The sequence below is a fragment of the Carettochelys insculpta genome, chromosome 9, assembly GCF_033958435.1.
Source record: "Carettochelys insculpta isolate YL-2023 chromosome 9, ASM3395843v1, whole genome shotgun sequence".
Lineage (NCBI taxonomy): Eukaryota > Metazoa > Chordata > Testudines > Carettochelyidae > Carettochelys > Carettochelys insculpta.
Genome location: NC_134145.1, coordinates 64067932 through 64093122, shown reverse-complemented (window position 1 = coordinate 64093122; position 25191 = coordinate 64067932). Strand labels below are relative to the sequence as shown.

General features: G+C 56.7%; 2 protein-coding genes across 3 annotated transcripts; both read right to left on the bottom strand.

The window, feature by feature from the left end:
* Positions 1-203: 203 nt before the first annotated feature.
* PRKAB2 (protein kinase AMP-activated non-catalytic subunit beta 2) lies at positions 204-12628 on the bottom strand. Of its 2 annotated transcripts, none has more exons than XM_075002826.1 (8): positions 12540-12628; positions 10702-10870; positions 9887-10053; positions 8998-9091; positions 7408-7528; positions 5346-5479; positions 4880-4948; positions 204-2278 (listed from the first exon to the last, which is right to left on the bottom strand). In XM_075002826.1, exons 2-8 carry the CDS (start codon positions 10861-10863, stop codon positions 2201-2203), a joined length of 825 nt encoding a protein of 274 aa, XP_074858927.1. In that variant the 5' UTR covers positions 10864-10870; positions 12540-12628; the 3' UTR covers positions 204-2200. The 2 variants fall into 2 exon arrangements, with proteins under 2 accessions (XP_074858927.1, XP_074858926.1); XM_075002825.1 differs by lacking the exon at positions 12540-12628 and adding an exon at positions 11346-11514.
* Positions 12629-15786: 3158 nt separating this feature from the next.
* Positions 15787-23764, bottom strand: LOC142017967 (flavin-containing monooxygenase 5-like). Its single transcript, XM_075003326.1, has 6 exons — positions 23708-23764; positions 22555-22841; positions 19261-19446; positions 18944-19103; positions 17806-17951; positions 15787-15918 (listed from the first exon to the last, which is right to left on the bottom strand). The coding sequence occupies exons 2-6, from the start codon at positions 22687-22689 to the stop codon at positions 15787-15789; spliced, it is 759 nt and encodes a 252-aa protein (XP_074859427.1). The 5' UTR covers positions 22690-22841; positions 23708-23764.
* Positions 23765-25191: the final 1427 nt, after the last annotated feature.

Below are 25191 nucleotides of genomic sequence, written 5' to 3'. Positions count from 1 at the left end.
TCAAAAAGCAACTGCCGAGCCTCCTGCCCCAACTCAGTAAGGGTGCACCTGGGGGGGGGGGGGTGTGGCAGAAACAATGGCAGCCTCAGCCAGATCCCACCCCACCACCAGCTTTGGCTCAGTGCTGGCCCGGGGGACAACCTCCAACGAGCAGGCCAGGTCCTGGGTGCAGCCCCAGGGGCCTTGGCAGACACTACAGCTGGACACACCTCTGTAACCAACTTTTATTAGCCACCTTTCTTAGGCCACAGCCTTACAGGGGACATGAAATCAGCAGGGGAAGCTGGTGTCTGCAGTGACCCCCCCTCCCTTGCCCCAGCCCTGCCAGCCTGAGGGGCAGGCCACAGCCAGGGCATGAGCGCCCCTCACCCCAGCTGGCAGCCCTTGTGTGCAGCTGTAAGCAGGTGGGTGGACAGGGCAGCACCGCCAGCAGCCCTGTGAAGACTGCAGCTCCGGGGCAGAGCACAGCTGGCAGCACCGCCTGGGGCTTTGGCACGGCCCTGCTGCAACAGGCCTGGAAGTGACACGTGGCATCCTGGGAAGCGCTCCCTGCACTCCGGCGCCGTGATGGGAGAAGCTGCTGCCCTCAGCTGGGGCTTGAACTCTTGTGGGCACATGGCCCAAGCTGCAGCCCTGGTGCTCTGAGGCTGGCACTGCCCCCAGCCCTAGGCAAGGAGCAACATGGCTATAGCCTGCAGCCGCTAGGCTACCCCCAGCCCCTCTCTGCAGGCCGAGAGTGCCCCAGCCTAGCCCACTGCCCCTCCCACTGCCAGGTCCCCCAGGCACTTACCCAGCAGCAAGCTGGCCTGCTGGCTCTGCCCAGGGCCTGAGGAGTCCTGCTCTGCCCGTCAGGCTACTGCCTGCAGCAAAGGCCACGAACACTGCAGCCCTCAACCAAAGGCCTGGCACCCCTGCCTGCCCTTGCCAGGCTGACCTGCTGCCGTTGGGGGAGGAGGAGGGGCACTGCTTGTCCAGCCTGGCCTCCCGGCGCAGGATGCTGAGCAGCGCCCCAGTGCAGCCCGCCCCCCCCGCCCCAGTGGCACTCAGCAGGCCTGGTAAAGTGCAGCTCTATACACCAGCAAACCACCCCCCCAAAAAACCAGCTCAGAGCTGAACCTGGCAGCAGCTTGTCCCACGGCTTGTGACAAGGGCACGCGCTGAGCAGTCCTCAGCACCAGGCACCTGGGAGGCTGAGCTCAGCCCTGGGGCCAGCCTCCAGCGAGGGCTGCAGAGCGAGCGGGCTGAGTGGAGAGCAGGGCCGGACCAGGGCAAGGACGCTCAGTGCCGCTCCCGTGCAGGGGGCAGAAGACTTGGCCCTCCCCGCAGTAGGATCACCTGGAGGCGGTGAGCACGCTGGGGGTAGGCAGGACACGCTCTGGCCCTGTGCAAGGCCCCCGCCACTGCAGGGGCCTCTCCCTAGCCCCAAACAGAGGCCGGGGCCAGCCTGCCCCAGGGAGAGAGCACCGAGGCGCCCCGTGATCAGGGTGATCGCTCCGGTACAGCAGCCGTTCCCCTGCTGTGCAGGCCGGGACCGTGGGGAGGCGGTACTGAGCCATTCTGCTCTAGTCTGAGCCCAGGAACGCACCGCTCGGCCCCACAGAAATCAAAGCTCTCGGCATCCCAGGCCTAGACCCAGAGCTTGAGACCTGGCTCCTGGGTGGGGGGAGGGGGGGGGCAGGAGAAGGGCTCACAAAGCGGGGCTGGGGTGGGCTTTGTGACTGACCCCGGTCTCCGCTGAGGGGAGCCACACCCACCTTCCAGCCATGTCAGCCCACTGGCAGCCTTAGAAAACCAGCCCAGGTGCACGCAGCCCCTGTAGGCAAGAGGGACTAGGCACAGAGTGCTCATGGCTCTGTCCCATGGCCTGCGCAGGCGCCAGCCGCAGGGACTGGCCAAAGCCCTTCCACTGGGAGGGGCAGGGGACAGCTGCCGGTAGCTGCTTCCCCACTGCGACTCCCCTGCAGGGAGCCAGGCGAGCAGACACAGGCCAACCCAGGAAGCTCAGCAAAGCCAGAGGAGCCCCCAGAGGGCGGCAGGAAAGGTCAAATCAAATCTCACCAACAGAATAGAGAGGGAAGAGCTCAGACCCCCAGCAAGGTCGGGTTCATCCCCTTCCAGCTCTGCCAGGCTCAGCCAGAGCCAAGCCCCAGCTCTCTGGCCGCCGTGCGCAGTGCGTGCAGACACCGTGGCCAGGCCCTGGTCAGATGGGCTTGTACAGCAGCGTGGTGACGTACTTCTTCTTATAGCGGTGCGTGGCACTGAGCACCATCACGCCGTCCTGCAAGAGACGACAGCGGAGCACGGGCTTGTTACGCGTGCAGCAAGGGGCAGGCAGGCAGCCAGCACCTAGCCAAGGGGGTGGGCGGGGAGGGGAGGGGCTAGGAGTCACAGAGGCAGAGCCTGTCCCTGGGCAGCTGGAGCCTGGGAAGGCCGAGAAAGAGGTGGGTGCTAGAGCAGAGGCACCCGGGAGCAGTAACGCCAGGTGCCGAGGTAAACGCTGACCTAGAACCCAACAGCCCCCACCGCAAGGAGGCTGTGACTGACAGGAAGGTCTCTAGCAACCCCCTGGGCAGCTGCATCCAGCCCTCAACCACCAGCTCCAGATTTAGCCCATCACAGGCAGGTCTCCCCCACCCTTGCCAGGGATGCAAAGGCCAAGCAGCAGGCTGCTGGGTGAGAACCACCCCAAAGGTTCTGCATCGATTCGCTCCCGGTGGAGCCCCTGCCAGGATCAGCGCAGTCTGCAACTGGGGGGTAGCAGGGAGCAGCTTCAGGGGAAGCGACACCAAAGCACAGCACAATTTGCAGGGGCCAACGGAGGGGCTGGGAAGTTCAGACGGGGAGCCCCTGGCATCTGAGCTGCTGCTCTCACCCCAGAGGAGCGCTGTCCTCAGAGACACTCTGCCAGTCAGGGCCACCCAGCGCGAGTGGCGTCCCTGGCCCAGCTGCCTCCCCTCCGTCTAGGGGGCTGGGCCAGCCTCAGTGTCGGAGGGAGCCCAGCAGCTTGCTGTCGCTCAGCTCCAGCCTGGCGCGCCCCTGCTTGCGGGTTTCTGGACGGCCCTGGGGCCGGGAGGGGAGCGTTTCACTTACATCCCATTCCCTTTGGCTGGGGGGCAGGCGCCAGCTACCCCAGCTCAGCTGCCTTAAGGTCTGCATGGCGAGGGCAGGACAGCTGAGCGTGGTGTCTCCGCCCTCCCCAACAGCACCTGGGGAGCGCCACACCCCAGGAGGCAGGCCGAGGCCAGCGTGGAAGGAGAGCACCAAGCTGGCACTAGACTAGGCAGCTGGCTAAGGGGCCCCACTGCCTCTCCAACCCCCCCCATGCTGAATGCTGGGGTCATGTGACTGGAGTCTTCCACTGGATATCTCCATTGTATCCACTGGCACCAAATATTGTGCTGGGGGGGCCATGTGAGGGGTGCAATGAAAGCAGAGGTGGCCTGACTGTGTGTGTGCTACTTACACGTCTGTGCCACGTTTGTAGGCAGAGACGGCGGTTAGCTCTGTCGCTGGATTAGAACCGTGTTCCTGCTCAGCCTCGCAACAGGAGGTGTGGTCTCCACCCCAGCCAGGATGGCAGCCTGCTCAATGGCTCAGACAGCCCACACGCATCTCAGGAACAGGGGACTGCTCCGGGAACGCAGCCAATGGCCACAGACCACAATCCTGCACCTGAGCTCAGCAAGGGGATGGAAATCAGCCGCCCATACCCCTTCCAGGCATTATGCATGTGGACTGGGGGGTGCTGGCGAGTTCAACCACCACTGGCCGAGTGCCACAGCAGACTACCTGTCTCAGGTGACTTGGACTCTCCAGTGCCTGATGAGAGGGAGAAAGAGCTTTTCCCTCCACAGGAGAAACCTATAAAACGAGTGTCCATCTTTGTCTGTCCCCCTGTTCCAAGGATCCACGTTCCAGCGTGCTGGCCCCAGCTCGCCAGATCTCCCGTGACTAAGACTGGGGAACTTGGAATCACACCCCTTATCGGGTGAACTTTCAGAGGCTTCCAAGAATCAGCACAGAACAGTGCTGGCTGCGTCACCAGCTGCACTTAATGTCTGTAAATGGGCACGTTCTCCATTTCTCTCGAACCTGGCCTTTCCTTTCTTGGTTAAGAAATGTTCAGAGTTTAGATCTGAAGGGTATGGCGATCAGTGTGGTGTTTTGGGTAAGATCCAAGTGTAGATTGACCAGGGACTGTGGCTGGACCCTTTGGGGCCCGGGTGTATCTGTGGGGAGCTGGTGAAATAGGTTTACGAACCTCTCACCTGAGTTGGGGTTGTTGGTCTGGGCTGGTAGAGCAGCCGGGAAGTCTGGGGGTTTGACTGTGTGGCTTCTGGCTGCCCAGTGGGGCTGGCAGAGGTGCTTTTGTGGCTGGTTGGATTTGCCTTAGTAAGAAGGAAATTCCAGCCTGGGGCTGTAAGTGGCCCAGATTTAAGCCAAGATACCCTGGCTTGATTTCCTTAGCTGTCCCCAGAAACCCCAACATATTCCTGAACCGTGGTCCACTCTGAACCACTGATGTTTGCAGTGCCCCTTGCCTTGTGCTCCCATAACCCCTGGGGTAGGGGGCTTATTATAACCTTCTGCAATACTTACCCTCCCCTTTTGTCCCATGACTGCAGGGGTATGAACCTGGAACAGCCCCTTACAACACGTGCTAAACAATCTCTTCCACCCACATTTAGCAGGGATGCTGGAAGCACCTTTTCCCAGCCTGAAGAAGAGCTCTGTGCTTATGTCTACACAGCAAGCTCAGGGTGCAGCGCCCTTCCCTCTGAGGAAACTTCACAGCCCCCCCCGCAGCAGATCACAGAAGCAGCAGCCATGCCAGACCCTCCTGGGAAAGCAGGTAGTCTGTGGCGTGACCATCGCTTACCTTAATGGAGAGGGCATAGAGGTGGTTGAGCATGACATGGTTGGGCTCTGGCAGAAGGGCTGGGTCACACTGGAACAAACAGATGGCTCAGTCGGGGCCTGGGAGCAGACAGGCTGCACACCTTGCGAACACCACCCCCAGAGGTTTCAGGGCGCGAAGGAGCAATCGTCAGACTGCACCACTCTACTGACTTTCTGCAGCAAAGGTGGAGGACGGGCTTTGCGCCAGAGAGCCAGGAGCCAACGCAGGGGCGAGGCTGCCTCGGCCAGCACACAGCCAGGCTCTGTCTGCTTGGGCTGGAGAGGGCGAGACCCATGATGCCCTTAGGCCAGCCAGCCAGGAGTGCTGCAGCAGAACCCGCCGTAGAACTCTGTAAGGCACCTGTGAGCCTTGTCACTCAGTGCAGAGTCTCCCTGCCCTCAGCCCCAACGCCCGCGCCACCCCCCGTGCAGAGGCAGCTACTCACAGAGATGTTGGTGTCCTTGTTGAGGATGACTTGGAGGAGGTGAGGCGGAAGGATGGGGGGGGATTTGAAGCGCTCCTCCGGGCGATACACATACATCTCCTGGCCGTAGAGGCCCGGCGGGGAGCTGGACAGGTCTGCAGAACACCCAAGACAACGTGAAGGGAAGTGGCAGAAACTTCATGACTTGAACTGAGTTTCAAGGAGCCCGGCCAAAGCTCTGCTGACCCTCGCTGGGACCCCGGGGTGGACCAGTGGGACCAGCCGGGTCTTTCTAGCACCGGGCTGCAAATCCAGCAAAGCAGATGTGCGCAGACTCTCAGCTTCGTGGTCTTGGCAACGCCTATGGCAAACTGGCTTCCCAGGGGTGCAGCTAAGTGCTGGGATCATGCCAGGGGGTTGGCACTTCCCGCCACATGAGGGGTTATTGGAGAGTAACACTGCTTGGTCTCATTTCCCACTCCAGCACGAGCCTCTGCCTAAGGTGCAGCAGCAGCAGACGGGATACTCAAGTGACCTGTACAGCTGGCTGCTGCAGGGCTCCCTGAGGCATGACTGAGCCACCAGCCAGGGATTCCAGGTCAACCCAGTGCGGCTGGCATCTGGAGAAGTAGCCGCGTGAGCTTTGCTGCAGCCAGAGCAGAAGGCAGGTCAGAGAGTTTCCATCCAGATTAGTCTTAGGGTTTATTGGCCTAGTGGTAAGTTGGCCAGCAGTGGCACATGCTGGAAGCTTCCGGCCCCTGCAGACTGAACGATTGATAGGTGTCAAATATGCCTTGACTACCTATTGGTAATAGGTTATCACAGCCCTCTCTCTGCTTCCCAGTTAGTCAGAAAATCATCCTGTTCTCCCTCATCTCTACAGCAACCAGGATTACCACCGGTCACCTCCATGCACATCACCACCAGGGGACACCTGGTCAGAAGCTGCCATTAATCTAACACAAATCACCCAGTTCTCAGGCAAGGAGCGTTCCTGGACAGGAGCTTCTCAGGGTTCCTATCTCACCAGGAATTAAGAACCAGAGATGAGTGTAGAACACACACTTAATCAGGTTGAAAACTTGTGCAAAAGAAGTGCCTTTCAGGGACTGTATTCTTTCTATTCATTAGCACAAGTAACAGAGTTACCCTGCTGAGTACACACTCTTTAGTGCGATCTCACACAATTATATCTTTGCAGTTAACTAATTAGTGCCGTAGGTACATTCTCCTCTGCACACCCCATAATTTGACCTGAGAAGCTTAAAACAACTTTAAGCAAATGCACTTGGTATTTCAAACTAGTGCCCTCATGACACGCAATTCCAGTAGCACATACCACAGTGTGCGCTTGAGCCAGTGAGCCCTTACTCCTGGGAGAAGTCCTGGAAACTGGATTGTGTATTACAGGGCCCAAAGAATGGCTAACTGATGATTATCGTAAATGTAAGAAGAAATATTGGTGACTCGCACTCTTCCCTGCTAGAGCTGTAGGCCCTCACATTGATGTTAATTACATGACCACATGCATATTTTGAGTTCAACATATACCTAAAATATTGCTTGTATCTACACTTGGTTGCCAGATTGTTGATTGCACATTTACGTGACCCTGAGTGAATTAAAAGCACAGGTGCCCTGGTTGGCGGAAGCCTGTCCAAAGTAAAAGCAATATGAAGAGTAAGCTTACCAACGGGATTGCCGTAGTTACTTTCCACCCCAGCACTGGCTACAGTGCTCAAACCAGCAAGCCTAGTGCCTCAGATTCCAGGTTTAAAAACCTCTAACTGCATCTCCACAACTTCACACAACTGACCCGTTCCCACTTGCCAGGCACAGCTCACTCACGTGTACAAGCGGGGACATTTGTGTACACTGCATAGCACACAGACCCAGCTTTGGGCCCGTGGGCAATGGCACCACACACTGCTCCTTGCAGCTGCGTCAGGCACTCAGCTAACAGCTGGAGTTCCAACCCAAAGGACTCATTCCTCTTCAGTGCAATCAGCTCTGAGCAAGTCTCAGGAGGAAAGCGACATGCCATAGCCAATGTCAGCATGTACCCGTGCCAAGAGACGCTTACCTCGACAGGAAGTCTCCGAGCTCTCCAGAGAATCCACCTTCAGTGCATCAAACACCTCAAAGTCAGACTTCTTGACATGAATCAGATTGTTAATGGTGCCCATTTGGCTGGTGACCACGGGCTGAGAAGAGAAGTGAAGGCAAACTCTTGACATGACCAGACACACCCTCCCCCACCTGCACCCTGAACAAGGCACCTCCACTCAGCTAACCCCCTGCTACAGCAGCACATACATAACCACCCCTGCGTCAAACCAAGAGGCAGAGGGAAAGCAGATGAGCCAGGAGAGACTGTTGAAAACGCCCCGTTAGACTTCTCGGTGCAGAGCTTTCAGACCCTTATCAGGCCCAGGGGCTCACAGGCACGTCTCAGTTTTGCTGTCCAATTACTCGCAGTCTTGGGCAATCTATGCACCTTCACCCCCACACTCTGCTTCAATAATCCTCTTTTGGGGCTGTCCTCCTACCGTCGGGTAACTGGATTACTCCGCCTGTCACGCTGAGCCTGCATACGCGGCAGGCAACACCTCTGAGGGAGGAGACCAAGGGACGCAGATGCCCTAGTCTGGCTGGGTATCCTCCCACTAGCCGCCCCTGTTCCCACTGCTGGGGGTCACCAGAGGATGTTCTAGGTGGGGTTACGTGCGCCGTTGCAGCACACAGTTAGGGCCCAGTGGGAGTAAGTTGGTGGAACTAGTATCTTGTTTCTCATCCCAGTCCTCCCTCACCCCAGAACACCCCCAGGCCCCTCCCAGCTCGCCACACCTCTGCCCAGGCAAGGTTAAGGGAAGCACCTTTGTTCAGTTTCACACCTCAGCCCCCGGGCGAGGAAGCCCAGGCCACAGGGAGGCATGGGCTGCAGTGCTGGCCCTGCCTGAGGGGGGACACGGAAGCCGGCAGAGAGGCTCACAAAGCCAGTCCTTTAGCTACACGCACGGACACTCATGGGCCAAGCAGACGCAGCAGTGCAGTCAGTGCCACACCAACCACAGCCAGGTAGGGCTGCTGGCACTGCCCAGCTCTTCCCTAGCAGGGAGGACAAGCCAACCAGTCGAGGCCAGGGGGTGCTGAGACTGAAGCAGTGAGGCAGAGCTGTCCCGTCCATAGGCTGTTCAGGGGTAATTGCCCCAGGCCCCATGCTCCAGTGAGGTACCTGGTGCCAGCCCCACGCCCACACTCACTAACAGCAGTGGGGACTAAAGCAATGCGGCTGAGAGCTGATGGAGAGCAGCCAGCTGGGGCCCTGCCTTTCCCCAGAGGGATGCAGTTGAGATCCAGAGAGCAGAAGGTGCTGGGGCCAAGTCACTCTACTTCTTGCTGCCACCGGAGAGTGCAGGCCAGGAGTGACCCCGGCTGCCAGGCAGGTTCCCCGCTACTCCCGGGCCACGTCACTTGGGGGAGGGAGCAGAGCGGGGAGAACAAGACAGGACAGGGCAGGGCAGAGCAGAGGCTTGGGGGAAGCACCAGAGTGGGGGTGGAGCTGAGATGGAGACAGACCAAGGGGTGTCCCGGCCTCCACATATCCCTAAGGACATCCCTCCTCAGAGGGCCACGCACTCAGTCTCCGAGGGAAGCCAGCTTGGAGAGTTACCTCTGAAGGGTCATGAACCCACTGGCCATCCACAAAAAACTTGTACTGGTGCTCCCCCTCGGGCAGGTCCAGAATAGCGACAAAGTCATTGTGGCTGCAAGGAGAGAGACCAGGACACAGCGTAATTACAGAAACAGCCCAGCGGCTGCTCTTCCACAGGGTCACAGGACACAGGAGCAACGCCAGCCAGCTCTTGTACTGGAGCTCAGCCCACACCAGCTGCTTTGGAGAGCTGACAGGATTCCCGCAGCCCTAAGAGACACTCTGTACCGAAAGACCCCTTAGCACACCACAGACCAGTCCTATACCGCTCACACACACCATCCACACTGGCCACCCCATACATCCACACACAACCTGAACAAACACTAACACACGCACAGCACGAGGGCATGTCTGTGGCACAGCCTGGATAATGATCAACACTTCCAAATTCTACTTTAAAATGGTTTTGGTTGGACTGGCACAAGCAGCCCCAGAATTCCACTGGCAGATGTGCTTGGAAGGAGCCATATTTAAGGATCTGTGGTTCCATACTGATACCAACACCACCTGCTCAAGCTAGCACTGTAGAGAACTACGCCAGTTAACATGGTTTTGTTATCAAGGCTAAGATCTTCAATTAATTGAACGGATTAATTATTTCTTGAAGATGGCAACGTCTTAAGTCAAGTTCAGCTTTTGCCACTGTAGACATCATCATCATCTTTATTTCACTTGTTGCCTTTCAAAGCTATCCTGGCTAACAAAGCCACATGTAGTTACCAGTCCATACTTCAGCTGATGACCACAGCCCCAACGAAGGGTGAGAAATCTAGGAGAGTTGTTGGTTAATTTAACCAATGCATTTGCCCGTCACATGTGAAGACTGCTGAGTGCAAAGCAATACCTTTTGATGAGTGGGATCTTGGCACTCCAGTTGTTGAAGGACCCAGAGATGAAGACCTCCTTGCCTCCGTCAGCCCAGCGGATGACCGTGGGACGAGCCTGCTGGGAAGGCTTTACTGACTCTTCCAGATCATGCTGCCACAACATAAACTCCTTCTCTCCAGCGAGCTGCAGAGACAGCAGGGATCTGGGCTGGCTCCCCAGTCACATTCTTCCCCCACCTCCCTCTCCCTTCAGTATACATCAGGGCAGGAGCAGCACAGATCACCCAATTGGCTGTCCGGCCCTTTGACACCTGCTCCTGGGCTTGACAGCCAGTGTGTCCAAGTCATAGACCCCTTTGCCATCTCATGGAGCCAGCCACTTACGCAGCCTCTGTCATCACCCGCTTTGATCTACGCACTCCCCTCACTGTGAGAATCACTCCCTTCTGGGGTCTCACTCGGGTGGGGAAGTGCAGCAGGCATTACGTTGTTACTGCTCCGCTTCAGCGAGCGGAGTGAGGACGTCCTTCTCCGGCTGAGGAGGCGCCCGAGTCACTTCCTGATTTCTCTGCCCAAGCCAAAGGATGCAGCTTTTGAGCTGCCACCTCCCACTCCATTCTCTGGACCTCTTTCTAAGAGGTCCCTTTCCCTGCTGCTCTTTGACTAGGCTATTCTAGAGCGCCTAGGTACTTGCTGCCACGGGGCAGACTGTACATGCTCAGGACAAACGAAAGTCACCAAGGTAACTGACCCAGCCCTGCGAGAAAGCGAGCTCAGCAGACGCACAAACAGGGCGCCGGGGCGCGGAATGGGACAGAGGCCCAGCCCCTACCTTGGAGTCCAGGGTGCTGAAGACATTGGGGTCATCCGTGCTGCCCACCATGATCTTGTGGGGGTGCTCCTTGCTGGGGGGGGCGCTGCTGGCTCCCTCGGCGCGGTGCGACTTGGAGCCGTGGCGCTCTCCGGACAGCCGCTCGCTGGCGGTGTTGCCCATGGCGGCGCTGCGCCCGAGGGGAGCGGGGAGAGAGAGCGCAAAGCCTCAGCACCCGGGGGACGGGATCTGCGCCGCGCCTCTGCCCCCGGGAACGAGCCCCCCCTGCGCTGCTCGCCGCCCCCCGACCCGCCTGCGCTGCGCCGCGCTGCGCTGCGCTGCGCCTCTGCCCCCGGGAACGAGCCCCCCCTGCGCTGCTCGCCGCCCCCCGACCCGCCTGCGTGCGGACCCCCTCCCCTGAGCGCAGCCTGGGGCGCGCCGCACCGCGCACGGCCACGGGGGAGCGACGGCCGCGCCGCGCACGCGGACACCGACGCTCGCCCCCGGGCGGCTCTGCGCTGGGCCGCGCGGGGCGCCGGGGGGGGGGGGGGGGGCGGCTGCCGATGACGCGGCCCCTCCTGGGGGGGGGCAGCCGCGCGCCCTGGGGGCGACCCCCCCCCGGGCACGCGCATTGCAGCCCCCCCCGCCGAGCGCTGCGCCCGTACCTGGCCCTGGCCTCCGCCTCCGCCCCGCTCCTGCAAAATGGCGAGACACCCCCGCGCCGGCCGGCGGCCGCTCTGGGGTCGGGCGCCGCTCTGCCCACCCGCGGCGGCTCCTCTATGGCCGGGCTCTAGGCGCGGACGCTCTATCTGCGCTGGGCGCGTCTCTATGGCTCCGAGGGGGCCAGCCTGAGCCCCGCCCCCGACAGGCAGGCCTGGGCCGTAGCCCTCGGGCGGGACTGGAGGGCAGCCGCCATCTTGTTTGAGGGCAGCCCGGCTTCAGTCGCGCTGCAGAGCATAGCCGCTGGCAGCCATCTTTACTAGGGCCGGGGGCGGCCTTTGGAGACACTAGAGCGGCCATCTTAACCCAGGGCAACTTGGCTTCACCCCATAGAAAACAATGGGCGAGAGCGGCCATTGCGGTGAAGGGCCCCACGGCCTGGCCCGGGAAGCGCCGGAGAGCAGAGGGGGCGGGGTTGGCGCCGGGGAACCAGCACCGAGCTCCCCCCCGCCCCCGCTTGTGCCGTGGTGCTGGGCGCCGCCCCACCTGGGCCCCTGCACCCCCCGTGCCCCTCCCGTGGTGCTGGGCGCCGCCCCACCTGGGCCTCTGCACCCCCCGTGCCCCTCCCGTGGTGCTGAGCGCCGCCCCACCTAGGCCTCTGCACCCCCCGTGCCCCTCCCGTGGTGCTGAGCGCCGCCCCACCTGGGCCTCTGCACCCCCCGTGCCCCTCCCGTGGTGCTGAGCGCCGCCCCACCTGGGCCTCTGCACCCCCCGTGCCCCTCCCGTGGTGCTGAGCGCCGCCCCACCTGGGCCTCTGCAGCCCCCCGTGCCCCTCCCGTGGTGCTGAGCGCCGCCCCACCTGGGCCTCTGCACCCCCCGTGCCCCTCCCGTGGTGCTGAGCGCCGCCCCACCTGGGCCCCTGCACCCCCCCGTGCCCCTGCCGTGGTGCTGAGCGCCGCCCCACCTGGGCCTCTGCAGCCCCCCGTGCCCCTCCCGTGGTGCTGAGCGCTGCCCCACCTGGGCCTCTGCACCCCCCCCGTACCCCTCCCGGGGTGCTGAGCACCGCCCCGTCCCCTGCCCCAGCCGTGGTGCTGAGCAGGGCACCTTATGGGCATGCCACCTGTTCTCATTTGCACCCACACTTCCCACACAGTGGTGCTAGTGATTCAGAAAGAGTTCAGCCTCCTGTGAGATGTTACCCGCTTCAGGAGCAGCACAGCCAGCAAGTGTCTGCAGGGCCATCATTTACCACAAGGAGTTAGGAGGCAGTTGGGGAGCAGCATTTCACAGTCCACATTAGTCTGCATCTACACTAGGAGATAAAATCAAATTGAAAGGAGTCAGCTCGACATTAAAACATCACTGTCTTTGCTGTAAATGTCATTAGCTCGATTTAGTCTGCCCTATTATCAGTAACAACGTTGACATTAATGGATGGGTATAGCAACAGAGAGGTAGCGGTGTTAGTCTGTCCTCTGACAAAACAAAACAGCAGAATAGTGACAGAGAGAAAGGCATGCTAGTCTATGTACTATCAAAACAAAAAAGCAGTCAAGTAGCACTTTAAAGACTAACAAAATAATTTCTTAGGTGAGCTTTCATTTCATGGGACAGACCCACGTGGGTCTGTCCCACAAAAGCTCATCACCTAATTAATTATTTTGTTGGTCTTTAAAGTGCTACTTGACTGCTTTTTTGTTTTAAAACAGCAGAAATGTAGCACTTTAAAGACTAACAACATTTTTTATTTGGGGATGAGGTTTTGTGGGATAGATCCACTTCTTCAGATCAATTTCATTTCCAATAGAGACTGACATAAGTACAGAGGAACCCCCTCCCCCCCAAAAAAAATTGCAATAAAAACTGACAAATCAAATACATAGGAGGGGGGATGAAGGGCAGGGGGACTTTAATTGTCCTGCCTGAGATAATTATGAGATCAAAGGAAGGGAAGCAGTTCTTGTAATGCATGAGGTAATTGATGCCTCTGTTCATGTGTGTTAATGTGTTGAATTCGAATATGAATTCCAACTCACAAGTCTCTTGCTCTAATCTGTTTTTAAATTCTTTTTCTCCAGCACACACATTCTCAGAATGGCCCACTCCATTGAAGTGTTCACTGACCGGCTTATGCGTATTGAGTTTCTTGATGTCTGCTCTGTGTCCATTTATTCTTTGGCGAAGGTTTTGCCCAGTCTGTCCAATGTACGTAGTGGCAGGGCATTGTTGGCACATAATAGCATATATAATGTTGCTGGAAGTGCACGAGCTATGCACAGGTATAGCATCAACCTGGAGTTTAAAATGTCAAATAAAAGCTAGTGTGGAAGCGCCCTGTCTTTCATTTAAATTTATTTGCCTCCACAAGTGTCCTGTATGTATCTCACAAAGCTACATGCTACACCAGGCTCCCAGCTCCCCACTACTAGTGGGAGCTGGGAAACTGACCAGGGCTGCTGCGCTGTCAGTTTCCTGGGTTCCCCAAGCTGCAGGGCCCCAGGAAACTGACGCAGCTGCTGCACCTGGCTCAGAATGTGGGGCTGAGGGAACTGTGGGATAGGTTCCCACAACGCACTGCTGCCATCAGTCGATGTTTGGTGACTTCAGTGTGGAAGCAACATGTGGAATTTATTGGGAGCCTGGGGGAGGTGAGGACACTCAAAATCGAAATTAAAAGCATGATCAGATCGATTTTAATAAATTTGAATTTATCTTGTAGTGTAGACATAGCCTTAGAGTAGCAAAGCAGTTTAAGTCAAAGCCTACTGGCCCATGCAATTGCCCCAGTGTCAGGGTCCCTTGGCTTCTGTCTCAGCCTCTTTCTGTCATGTGAGTTTGACTGCACCATTAAGGGTATTTCAGAAACTAGATGGCTCATTGATAAGGATAACGATCTGTAAATGGCTTTTTTTCCTCCTCTGTGCCAGTCTGAGTCCCTCCTTCCCCCCCACCCAGCTGATTTGTCAGGGTTTTTTTCTCTCTCTTTTTGTCCTGCCAGTTCATTTTCAGCACTATCTCCAGGTCTGAAGAAGTGGGTCTGCCCCACAAAAGCACGTCATCTAATACATTATTTTGTTAGTCTTTAAAGTGCTACATGACTGCTGGTTTGTTTTGTGAACAAGTGTTCAAGTCACCTGATATGGGAGTCCATCATCAACTGAGTATTTTTCCATATGGAGGGACAGGGTAGGCTGGCCAACAAACAAAGCCTTCCAGCCTATTTAAGGGGAAGGCCCTTTGAGGTAGGACTGCCAGGACTGAGCTCACCTGTGCTTGCCCTCTCAGATGAGTGCTGGAAATAACTGAAAATGAGCACTGAGAAGGATTGAGCCCAGACCCAAGGCTTTCCCGCCTGCCTGTGAAAGATTAGAACTACTGGTAGGTGAGGCACTGCACGTAACAAGTTTCTTAGAGTACTAAGCTTAGCTGTTTAGCTTAGTGTACTAAGCTGTACGAAGCTTAAATATTGAGTCTGTTCTGGTCTGGCTATGGTCTGAAGAAGTGGGTCTGTCCCACGAAAGCTCACCTAATAAACTATTTTGCTAGTCTTTAAAGTGCTACTTGACTGCTTTTTGTTTTGATAAGCTTAGCTGGTGTGTTTTATTTTGCTTAGCAACTTAACTTTGTTCCATGTGCGACTGCCTATAACCACTTAAGTCCTACCTTTTACACCTAGCAAAATCACCTGTATTTATTAATAAACCTAGTGTAAATAATTGTTGCTTGGCGGGCAAGCAGCTGTCCATACCTCTCTTTATGTAAGGAAGAGGGTGAACGACATGAGCTTGCCCTGTATAAAACAAGTAAAGTGGATTTCTCTGGGGGTTGGCTTCTATGCGGTGAGCTTTCCTGAGCGGAACTGATCTCACCAGCATCCTTTACTGCTGACGGCTGTGACCCCATCTCCGTGTCAGTGCTGGAGGAGGCTGGAGGGCTGCGCTTAGCAAGACAGAGTAAAGGGGGTGTGCCAGGAAGGTTGGCTCAGTGGTGTTTCAGCACATCAAGTGATGGTCACAGGGGGCTACCTGGGAACATCCCAAGAACAAGCGTGAAACCATCTACTGAGCTCACTCTGACCGGCACAACAGTCCTTACTAGCCTGGGCATATTTCATGACAGCAATAAGTTAATTTCCTCAAAAAAATGTCAGACTTTCATCATCCCTGAGGTAGCCAGAACATCCCACGACACTTCACAGGCACGACAACTTCAGAGCCAGACACTTTATGTGGGACCCTTCCATATGTTCTTCCCACAGGAGTCCACAAATGAAGAGGTTTACTTGGATGGGCTGAAGTGATGGGAGTGAATTCAGGAAAGCAAATCAAATAAAGCAGACAAACACAATCCACAGATCCAGAAAGCAATAGCAGCAGGGTGCATGTTTACCTTCCCTTCACTCGCTGGGTGCTGCTGGGACAAAAGTACCCTGGGCCAAAATCCTTCTCAGCCAGGAGTCCCCAGGGGCACGAGCAGTGACGCGGGAGTGGAGGAGAGCAGGCCAAGGCTGCCACCCAAGCGTCCCGATAATGGGTGGGCCGGGGGCCCCCCTTCCCGCTGGCCATCAAGGAGTGTGGCCTGCACAGACCGGGCCCAAGAAGCTAGACTTTGGGGCTGCCGATGGCCACAGTGGCAGGCGTGACACTGGAGAGTGCTGACATGCCCAGAACGAGGCGAGAGCAGCGTGGTGGTTACCGCCAGAGGGTGGAGCTAGCGGAGTGATGACGGACAAGGCACCCGCCGGAAGGTCGCCTGCTCTCTGACCAGCTGAGCTGCTTCCTGATTTGACCAGCAGGAGGCGATGGGGTCGTGAGTCTACCCCGCCACCAGCTCCCTCGGGTCTGCCTCCAGCAGGAAAAGCGTCCCGAGAACGAAAGATGCACGAAGAGCGCACAGGAGGTGTGGCTCCTGAACGCCTCCAGCAGGAGCTCCTCTCTAGCCATGGCCCAGTGGTTTGTAAAGTTCACAACAAAGGAGACTTTAAGGAGGACAGTGAGGTGGCTTTGCAGACGGGGATTCCTTCCCAAGAACGAGGGGCAACATTTTGATGGCATGCAAGAAATTATGAATTCACAAGGGTCATGGCCTCCGGTAGCACAACCTGAAAAATACTCTGACCTTTCCTGTGATTTCAGTGCATGTCAAAGGCCTCTCTCGGCCTGGCCTCTGGAACGACCAGATGCAATTAGTTCTGCTTGATCAATGGCAGGCCCTATCAGAGCGCCAGGGGAGGGAGGAAATGACTCACGCACTGAAGAGGCAGCCTCTCCACCTATTCCCATCTGCAGCACTTCAACGCCTCCTCCCTAGCACGAGACAGCTGACAGAGCTAGAAATATCAGTGCGGACAGCTGTGCCATCCGTTGCCGGGGTGATGCATGAGCCCAAGAAATAAAAGGGGGGTTCATCACCTCCCTGGGCCTGAGCACAGACACACGTGGTGAAGGACGGCGGGAGACTCTAGCGCTGCTTTGTCACTATCTGCTCACCCAGCCAGGCCAGAGCCACCGCAGACACCAGCACTTGGAGCAGGGGCACAAGCAGGCGCCTTGTCCAGAGCGTGTCTCTGCAGCGCTCGCTGGTGTGACTGCCACACGCCTAGACGGGGCTGAGCTCACTTTGCCGAGATCACAGGAGGTGGGAAGCAGCAGCAGCACAGGTGGTACAAGTCCACCTGGGACCCTGGCTACATCCACAAGTGTCTAGACGACTGTGCGGCTGAGGCTCCTCTAGCAGATGGACGATAGCTCGGGCACGTCCGCCCTGCTGCAGTCATCACGGGGCAGGTGTGACCTTCCAGGCAGGCATTTGCCCAGAGAAAGCAGGTCATGGGCACAAGCTGGGAATGCCTCTGTCTCCTCCTAGTCGCCCCTGAGTGCCCACAGCTCAGAGAGGGGGAGCATGGGCGATGGCCCATCCCCAGTGGAAATGGAATTCAGTGGTGGTTTGCGGGGAGCCTTGCTGGCCTTCCTCGCTCAGGGTGTGGGGTGTTCTAGCAGCCTGTCCCAGACACCCAGCCTACGGCGCATAATGGGGCCATGCTGGATTCTGAGCACATACCAGCTGGGTTACAGGCAATACGTGCTCAGAATCCAGCATGGCCCCAGCATGCACCATAGGCCTGGTGTCTGGGACAGGCTCCCTAGGCAAAGCAGACCAGGTTTGAACTTTGCTGCATAGCAGACTGAGCTTGCATGGGTGGGCCTTCCAGATCTAATCCCTGTTTCTCTCTGCCCCTCTCTTCCGTGCAGCCTTCCGTCACACCACTGAAATCCAGGGGAATGCTACATGGGGTCAGACGCAGGCAGTGGAAAATCCCCACAGGGGAACAAAGCCCTGAGTCTGGCACCACATGAAAGGGAGTTGCCATCCTGCCAGAGCAGAGCAGAGTCAGCAGAATTCCCACAGTGATGGGCCGCAACCTTCTGGCAGTTGGGTGGTGTAAAATAGTGGCCTGAACCAAACCTGCTCAGCTTCGTGCCTGAGATCCACAGCCAGGTCCGGGCCCGGATTGCCAAGGCCGACCACAACGACTCTCTTCCCCGAGAACTCCTGGGGCTGCTTGTATTCCCGGCTGTGGAAGTAGTGGCCTTTGAACCTCCCGATCCCCGCAAAGAAGGAGCGGGGCAGCTGTGGGTGTGCCCCATGTCTCCTGCATTGCCCTGCAAGGGAACAGCTGGGCAGAGGCAACACGCACAGCGGGTAGACAATCCGGGAGTTTGAAATGCTGAGCAAAAATCCACATCTTCAGTACGCGTGATGTCCTCACCCTGCCAACCCAAGAGGGGCACAGAGACAGACAGGGCCCCTCTCTTCCCAGGGAATGGGACAAGCAGGAAAAACCCAAACCAAGCCTGAAAAAGCCCTTCAGGACTTTAAGGGAAATGAAGGAGACCAGGCCACAAGCTGAGAGTTTTCCCCCACCCCATTCATAGGGTCCCCTTTAAAGCTCGACTGCACAAGGGAACTGACCTGCGGAGGCTGCTGCTCTGGTGGTGTAACATGCAGCTGTCCTTGACCTTGCAATTTGCTTTCCCTGGCTCATAGCACCTGCACACCCCACTTCAGTCTGCCCCTTACACCACTTACCGAGGAGCTTGGGTTTCAGGATTGGGAAATTTCATTTAAAATGCGATCTACTTTTCCACGTTGTTCTTTGCGCCTTACTTCACAAACTGTCGCTAGTGCTACTGCCTGGTAGGCCATGGCAGGTGAAATATTCCATTGTCATTTGATTTAATGATACTTTTAAACCGGGTATGGGCAGGTACCACTTGGTAGTGATCGAAGTCTCTTACCTCCTTGATCCCAGGCTCTTTGGTTTGTGTCTCACCTGAAATGTGACCCTGTTGTTTTTCTAACTCGCCTGTGAAGTGGAAATTCTGCATTTTGACCCAGTGTAACACTGAGCACTCTTCCAAGGTCCAGGCCTCCAGAACAGACCTGTGCAGGAGCCACTGCAGACCTGCCTCTGTCTCCATTGGGAAACCCCTGTCATCCCAGGTCACAGGACGAATGGAGGGACTAAAGGTGGCTCATGACGTACGGAGGTGCAGAGAGACGTACGGGTTCATTATAACCTTTGCACTCTGTGACGTACCTGGGAAGGAGTCCAGTGGCAGATGGGCGGTGGAGTGATGGCCAGTGCAAACCAGGACCCCATCAAAGACGGACGACTCCTGCTGCCCCTCGGACTCCGTGACAACGTCCCACTGGCCCGTGCTGGAGAAATCTGGGTGCTTCGTCACGCTGACCACAGTGGTCTGGGAGGCAAAGGGCACTCACAGAGCTGGTCAGAACAGAGCCCCCGAGGCTAACCACCGCCCAGTGCCCGGGTCAGCGCCCAGCCAGGCAGCATGGGACCAGCTGCAGTACGCACTGGCACGCGCAGCCTCACCCGTCTCTGCCAGCTGTCCTCACCTGGAAGCGGATGTATCTCAGGTCGAAGTGCTTGGCGTACATGCGGAAATACTCCATGACTTTGGAGTGGTGCATGTAGCTGGGGAAATCATCCGGGATGGGAAAGTCGCTGAAGCTCATCATCTCCTTGGAGGTGTTGACGATGACCGATTTGTAGATGCTGGCCCTGCCCTCCTCGGGATTCTCCTGCAGGAGCGGAGGAGCAGGAAGGGTGTGACGTGAACCATGCAAACACCCAAAAGCCTAAAGCGCTGCAAGTTAAACAGTCAGAAATACTGGTTCTGACGGCAGCTCACGTCACGTGACAGTCATCTCTGGAGCGTGTCTCTGTCACATGGCATGAGCCAGAGGTGCAGTGGGAATACAACGGAGTTGCTTTAAATGTCCGTTAAGTCCCCTATGGCAGGGTTGAGCAAAGTGGAGGCTGGACCCCCTCCGGGGGCTGAAAGTTCATCGGGGGGCACGACACAATCGGCTGCTGGGTTTCAGCCTCATCCATCTCATTACAAACGTTGAAATCTGTTACTGTTTTATGTCTGCGCAGTCGCATTTCTATGGCCATTACTAAAGTTTATACGTTCTACAGGCTCATTTTCTTACGCTTGTCAAAAGGGTTTTTGTTATACGAACATAACGAGGGAGCCACGGAGAGGAGGCGGCAAGGGCCCGGCAAAGGGGCAGCAGCCGCTGTGGGCGGAGCTCATGTGAGGTGAGTGGGGGCGCAGTTTGGGGCTGAGAGGGGTTTAAGTCTGGGGGGCAGAGAGGGTGTGCATTTTTCCCATGGGAGAACCTGCCCCCCCAACCATTTTGAATTGCTTCAGGTCACAAAGTCTTCCTGAGTGGTCAAAACGGGTCTCTGCTTCGAAAAGGTTGGGAACCACTGCCCTAAGTAAATGTCCCATGAGGATTTGGCATTTAGCCTGCCCAGGAGTTTAACACAGTTCCTGGAGGGGGCGGGGGACTGGTTACCTCCAGGAAAGCCAAAGTCCCAGGTCTTCGTTGTCTCGCTCATTACAGAGCTAGTTCTTTGGGGTAAACAGCACCCTTTCCCCATCAAGGCCTAACACACCTTTCCCCAGCCTGCGTAACAGGGACGCTGCCCAAACAGGCATGTGGAGTGCTGCCAGTTGTGGTTGGATGGATTCTTGCATGTTTCATCACAGAACATCACCTTTTAATTAATCGTTAACTCCTTGAGCTTCCAGGGCAGTCTGGGAGGACTAGAACCCTCTGGATGCCGTTCCAGCTGAGCTTCCCTCAGTTTATTTGCTGATGGGGAAATCTCTCCATGAACGTCGTCGTACAGCTCACAGAAAACTGGCATCAGAGAGTCTCAGATGACGTAAAGTGCACTGAGCAGGGTGGGAGACAGCAGAACGTGTCAGATGGTGTTTGTTAGAGCCAGGGGAGGTCTCCTTCGACTTGCGTCTTCTTTGGGGCCTTGTGGACGCTGGTTACTCCTCGATATCAGCCAGGGGTGAGCCAAAGCCCCAGGGCCAGTGGAGAGACTCCTGTGGACTTGGCTGACCTGGGTCAGGCCACTCGCAAACGCACAGGGGCCTAAGGGAGCCTGAAGATAGGTCTAGAGCAGAGCATTTATACCAACTCTTCTCCCAGGGCTGGAACCAGCTCAGCAGCACCTGGGGCAGGTGAGGCTCTGGCAGCAACAGCCACATTCAGCACCACATCGATTATACTGGCTGCGCTGGGGCTTAGAACATAAGAACGGCCATACTGGGTCAGACCAAAGGTCCACCCAGCCCAGTATCCTGTCTGCCGACAGTGGCCAATGCCTGGTGCCCCAGAGGAGGTGAACCAAAGACAATGATCAAGTGATTTGTCTCCTGCCATCCATCTCCCGCCTTCGACAAAAGGCTCGGCACCATACCTTACCCCTTGCTCATAGCCAGCTATGGACTTAACTTCCAAATATTTATCGAGCTTTTTTAAACTCTCTTAGAGTCCCGGCCTTCACAGCATCCTCTGGCAAGGAGTTCCACAGGTTGACTGTGCGCTGTGTGAAGAAAAACTTTCTTTTATTAGTTTTGAACCTGCTACCCATTAATTTCATTTGGTGTCGTCTAGTTCATATATTATGGGAACAAGTAAATAACTTTTCTGTATTCACTTTCTCCACACCATTCATGATTTTATATACCTCTATCATATTGCCCCTCAGTCTCCTCTTTTCTAGACTGAAAAGTCCCAGTCTCTCTAGTCTCTCCTCATATGGGACCCATTCCAAACCCTTAATCATTTTAGTTGCCCTTTTCTGAACCTTTTCTAATGCCAATATATCTTTTTTGAGGTGAGGAGACCACATCTGCATGCAGCACTCAAGATGTGGGCGTACCATAGTTTTATATAGGGGAAGTAAGATATTCTTCGTCTTATTTTCTATCCCTTTTTTAATTATTCCTAACATCCGATTTGCTTTACTGACTGCCACTGCACACTGCGTGGATGTTTTCAGAGAACTATCCACTATAATTCCAAGATCTCTTTCCTGATCTGTTGTAGCTAAATTTGCCCCCATCATATTAGATGTATAATTAGGGTTATTTTTCCCAATGTGCATTACCTTACACTTACCCACATTAAATTTCAGTTGCCATTTTGCTGCCAATCACTCAGTTTGCTGAGATCTTTTTGAAGTTCTTCACAGTCTGCTTTAGTTTTGACTATCCTGAACAGTTTGGTGTCATCTGCAAACTTTGCCACCTCACTGCTTACCCCTTTCTCTAGATCATTGACGAGTAAGTTGAACAGGATCGGTCCCAGGACTGACCCTTGGGGAACACCACTAGTTACCCTCTTCCATTGTGAAAATTTACCATTTATTCCAACCCTTTGTTTCCTGTCTTTTAACCAGTTCCCAATCCATGAAAGGATCTTTCCTCCTATCCCATGACCACCTAACGTACGTAAGAGCCTTTGGTGAGGGACCATGTCAAAGGCTTTCTGGAAATCTAAGTATACTATGCCTACTGGATCCCCCCGTCCGCATGCTTGTTAACCCCTTCCAAGAACTCTAATAGTTGCCCGGCTTCCCCGGGGCAACTCCATGGCAACCCAACCAGTGCTGGCGCGGGGACGAGGGAAGCCCCTAGGGTGGGAAGGCAGTGGTGGAGTCAGACACGGGGCTTTGGGCCCGGTCTTGTTCTGCTGCTGAGCAGAGGTTGGAGCATGCAGAGACGCACTCCCTCCCAGAGGATGTTCCCCCAGGGAAAGGCTGCAGACACTTTCATTCCCACCCTGGCAAGCCAGCCAGCATTCACAGAAACTCACACCCACCTCGAATCTCCAGAGTCCTCCAATGTCCCAGCTTCTCTCGAAGCAGGCAGGCTCCAGCCCTTCATCCAAGCACCATTTCATGGAGCTCAGTCCACAAACGCCCGCTCCGATAACGGCAACGCTCTTCTGCCCCATGCTGCCCGGTCCCACCGTGTTTTGCAGCTCCCGGGAGAGGGGGCCCTTGGCCAGGGCCCTGTGGGCACCATTCAGACCTGGCTCGGAGTCAGGGCCCCTCTGATCTGGCTGTCGTAGGCACTGAGAGTCACTGCATAGGTGGGGCCGACCTCCTGCGGAAAGGCAGAACAGCCCATTTGCACAATACGGTAATTGCTAAGCTGGCAGAACAGGGTTTCCAGGGTTCCCGCAGCTGCCCTGGAGCACTTCAGCCCCGTCACACCCGCCCAGGGAAAGGGAGCTCTGTGATTACCTCCTGCGCCTGCCTGGCCCTTGCCAGCCACTAATTCTTCTCCCAGCCCCCAAGAAAGCCTCTCTCCTCAACGTCCCCCACCAGTTCTGCCCCCGCCTCTGTGCCACCTCCCAGCGCGTCTGCCCCCATCCCGACAGCCCTGCCCCTCGGGCCCCAAACGTTATGGCGCCCCATCTGGTCTGCCCCCAGCCTCCCAGCACGTCTGCCCCCTCAGGGCCGTCTACCCGCCTGCCCAGGCCAGGTGCTGCAGGTGGGGAGGAGAGGGGACAGCCGCACTGGGCTGGCCTCCTGGGACAGGAAGCTGGGGGCTGCTCCTCCACCCCACCTGTGAGGCCAGGGTGGGCTCCCAGGGGAGGAGTGAGAGCTCTGCCTGCCCCCTGCCCCAGCTCCACTGGGCTCCTGTTCCCCAGGAGGTGGGGCAGTGGGCAAAGCAGCCAATCAGAGCCAATCAATTAACATGCAAAATCGAGCCCCGGCTGCTTGGCCAGCACCGTGTACAAGTGAGGGGCTGAAGCATCCACCGCCTCATTAGTTGGTCCCTCGATTTGCCCTGACTTCCAACCCGCCAGGTCTGGGCCGTGGACTTCCAAGGCAGCAGGGACTTTTGGGAAGGAGGCAGAGGGGCCTGGGGCATTTGGAGGAAAGGAGCTGATGGGGCTGAGGGTGGAGAAGGGGAAGTGAGTGCACGTCCCTGGGGAGAGCAGCACGGCTGGGTGATCTACTTACCGGTAAAGCGCCTGGAGTTTTGTCATGACACCAGAATCTCGGCTTTCCTTTCAAAACCTGAGATCCCAGCCCTCTGGGGGCCAGGTAACCGGAAACCGCGAACCTGGATGACTCCAAAGCCAGAAGGCAGAGAACCGTGACGCCTCGTTTGCTCTTTACTGAAAAAGCTCACGGGTTTTTAAGCCGGTCTCAGGGTGTTGTAGGCTGTGATCCGGGACCTGTGACTGCTCGGGGTCGTTTGGCGCATGCCTCAGTTTCCCTCATCGGCGATCCAGCGAGGGGAAAGGGGAACGTGTCTGCTCTCAGTGCAGACGCGTGTCTCATCGCCCTTCGTGGGTGGACTGACTAGAGTCGTTAAGGACTTGGCTGAAGGTGGCCTGGATCACGGAGGGCTCTGGAGAGACTGCATGAGCTGCGGTGACTGAGGCACCAACACAGTCAGTGAGTTGGAGCAGAGACTCCAACCCAAGGACAAAGGACTAGCCAGGGCAAGGTCGGGAGATAAGCCGGCTTCGGTGGGAGCTGACGGAGGAGGTCAGGTGAAGAGAGAGCGTGGAAAGTGGAGCTTCCTGACGGCTCAGCGGGGGCTCTGGGCTGACCAGAACAGCCAGAGCCCAGGGACTTCCTGGGCTGAGGGCCATGGGACTAATGAATCCACCTGTTCTGGAAAGCTGAGGCACAGACCTGTCTTTACCAGGAGTCCCTCTCAACTGGACTGAGCTCACAGGAGCTTGCTGCTGGAGCTGAGTTCTCCAGAAAGCCAGGAGGGCGAGAACCCCACCGGGGATGGGGCTCTCCCCTGCCATCTCTTGCTGAGCGGTGGGCAGTGACGGAATGCTCCAGGCTTCCTGTGCCTTTGGCACTCCAGACCATTCTGGTCATTGCTGAGCATGTGCCCCTAGCTGGGAAGGGTTCTGCTCAAGGGCCTTTACACCATGGACCCTGCTTCCCGGAAGGCTTTGCCAAGAAGCGGTGCAGCCTTTCTGCAGAGGGCAGCAGCATATGGCCCACTCTGCATAGGAAAAGAGAGCAACACTTGGGGTCTTTTTCGCCAGGCAGAGGGGAGAGAGAAATTCCTTGCACCCTCCCTCTCCAGCCAGCTCAGACTACTCCATACCCCGACCGCCCAGGTCAAATTCAAACCAGCTGGGAACCTCCTCCCACCTTTGTCCTATTCCCTGGGGGAAGGTGTCACCTGGCTGCCTAAGTGACAATGGCCATGGAAGGCCATGGTGCACAAGTGAGAAGTCACCACACTGAAAGTCCCATCTCCGACTATGCATCGGAGCTGAGCCTAGAGGAACTGAGGAACTCACATGGCATTACTACAGGGCAGTGGGACTGTCATACACAGGAAGTTTCCCAGGCACTGCTAAGAGAAACAAACCTGGACAAACTGCTTGAATGTGGGCCACTTACTGCCCAGATGGGCTTCTTCCTATAAGGCAAACCAAACCAGTCACAAAAGCACCTCTGTGCCTCCC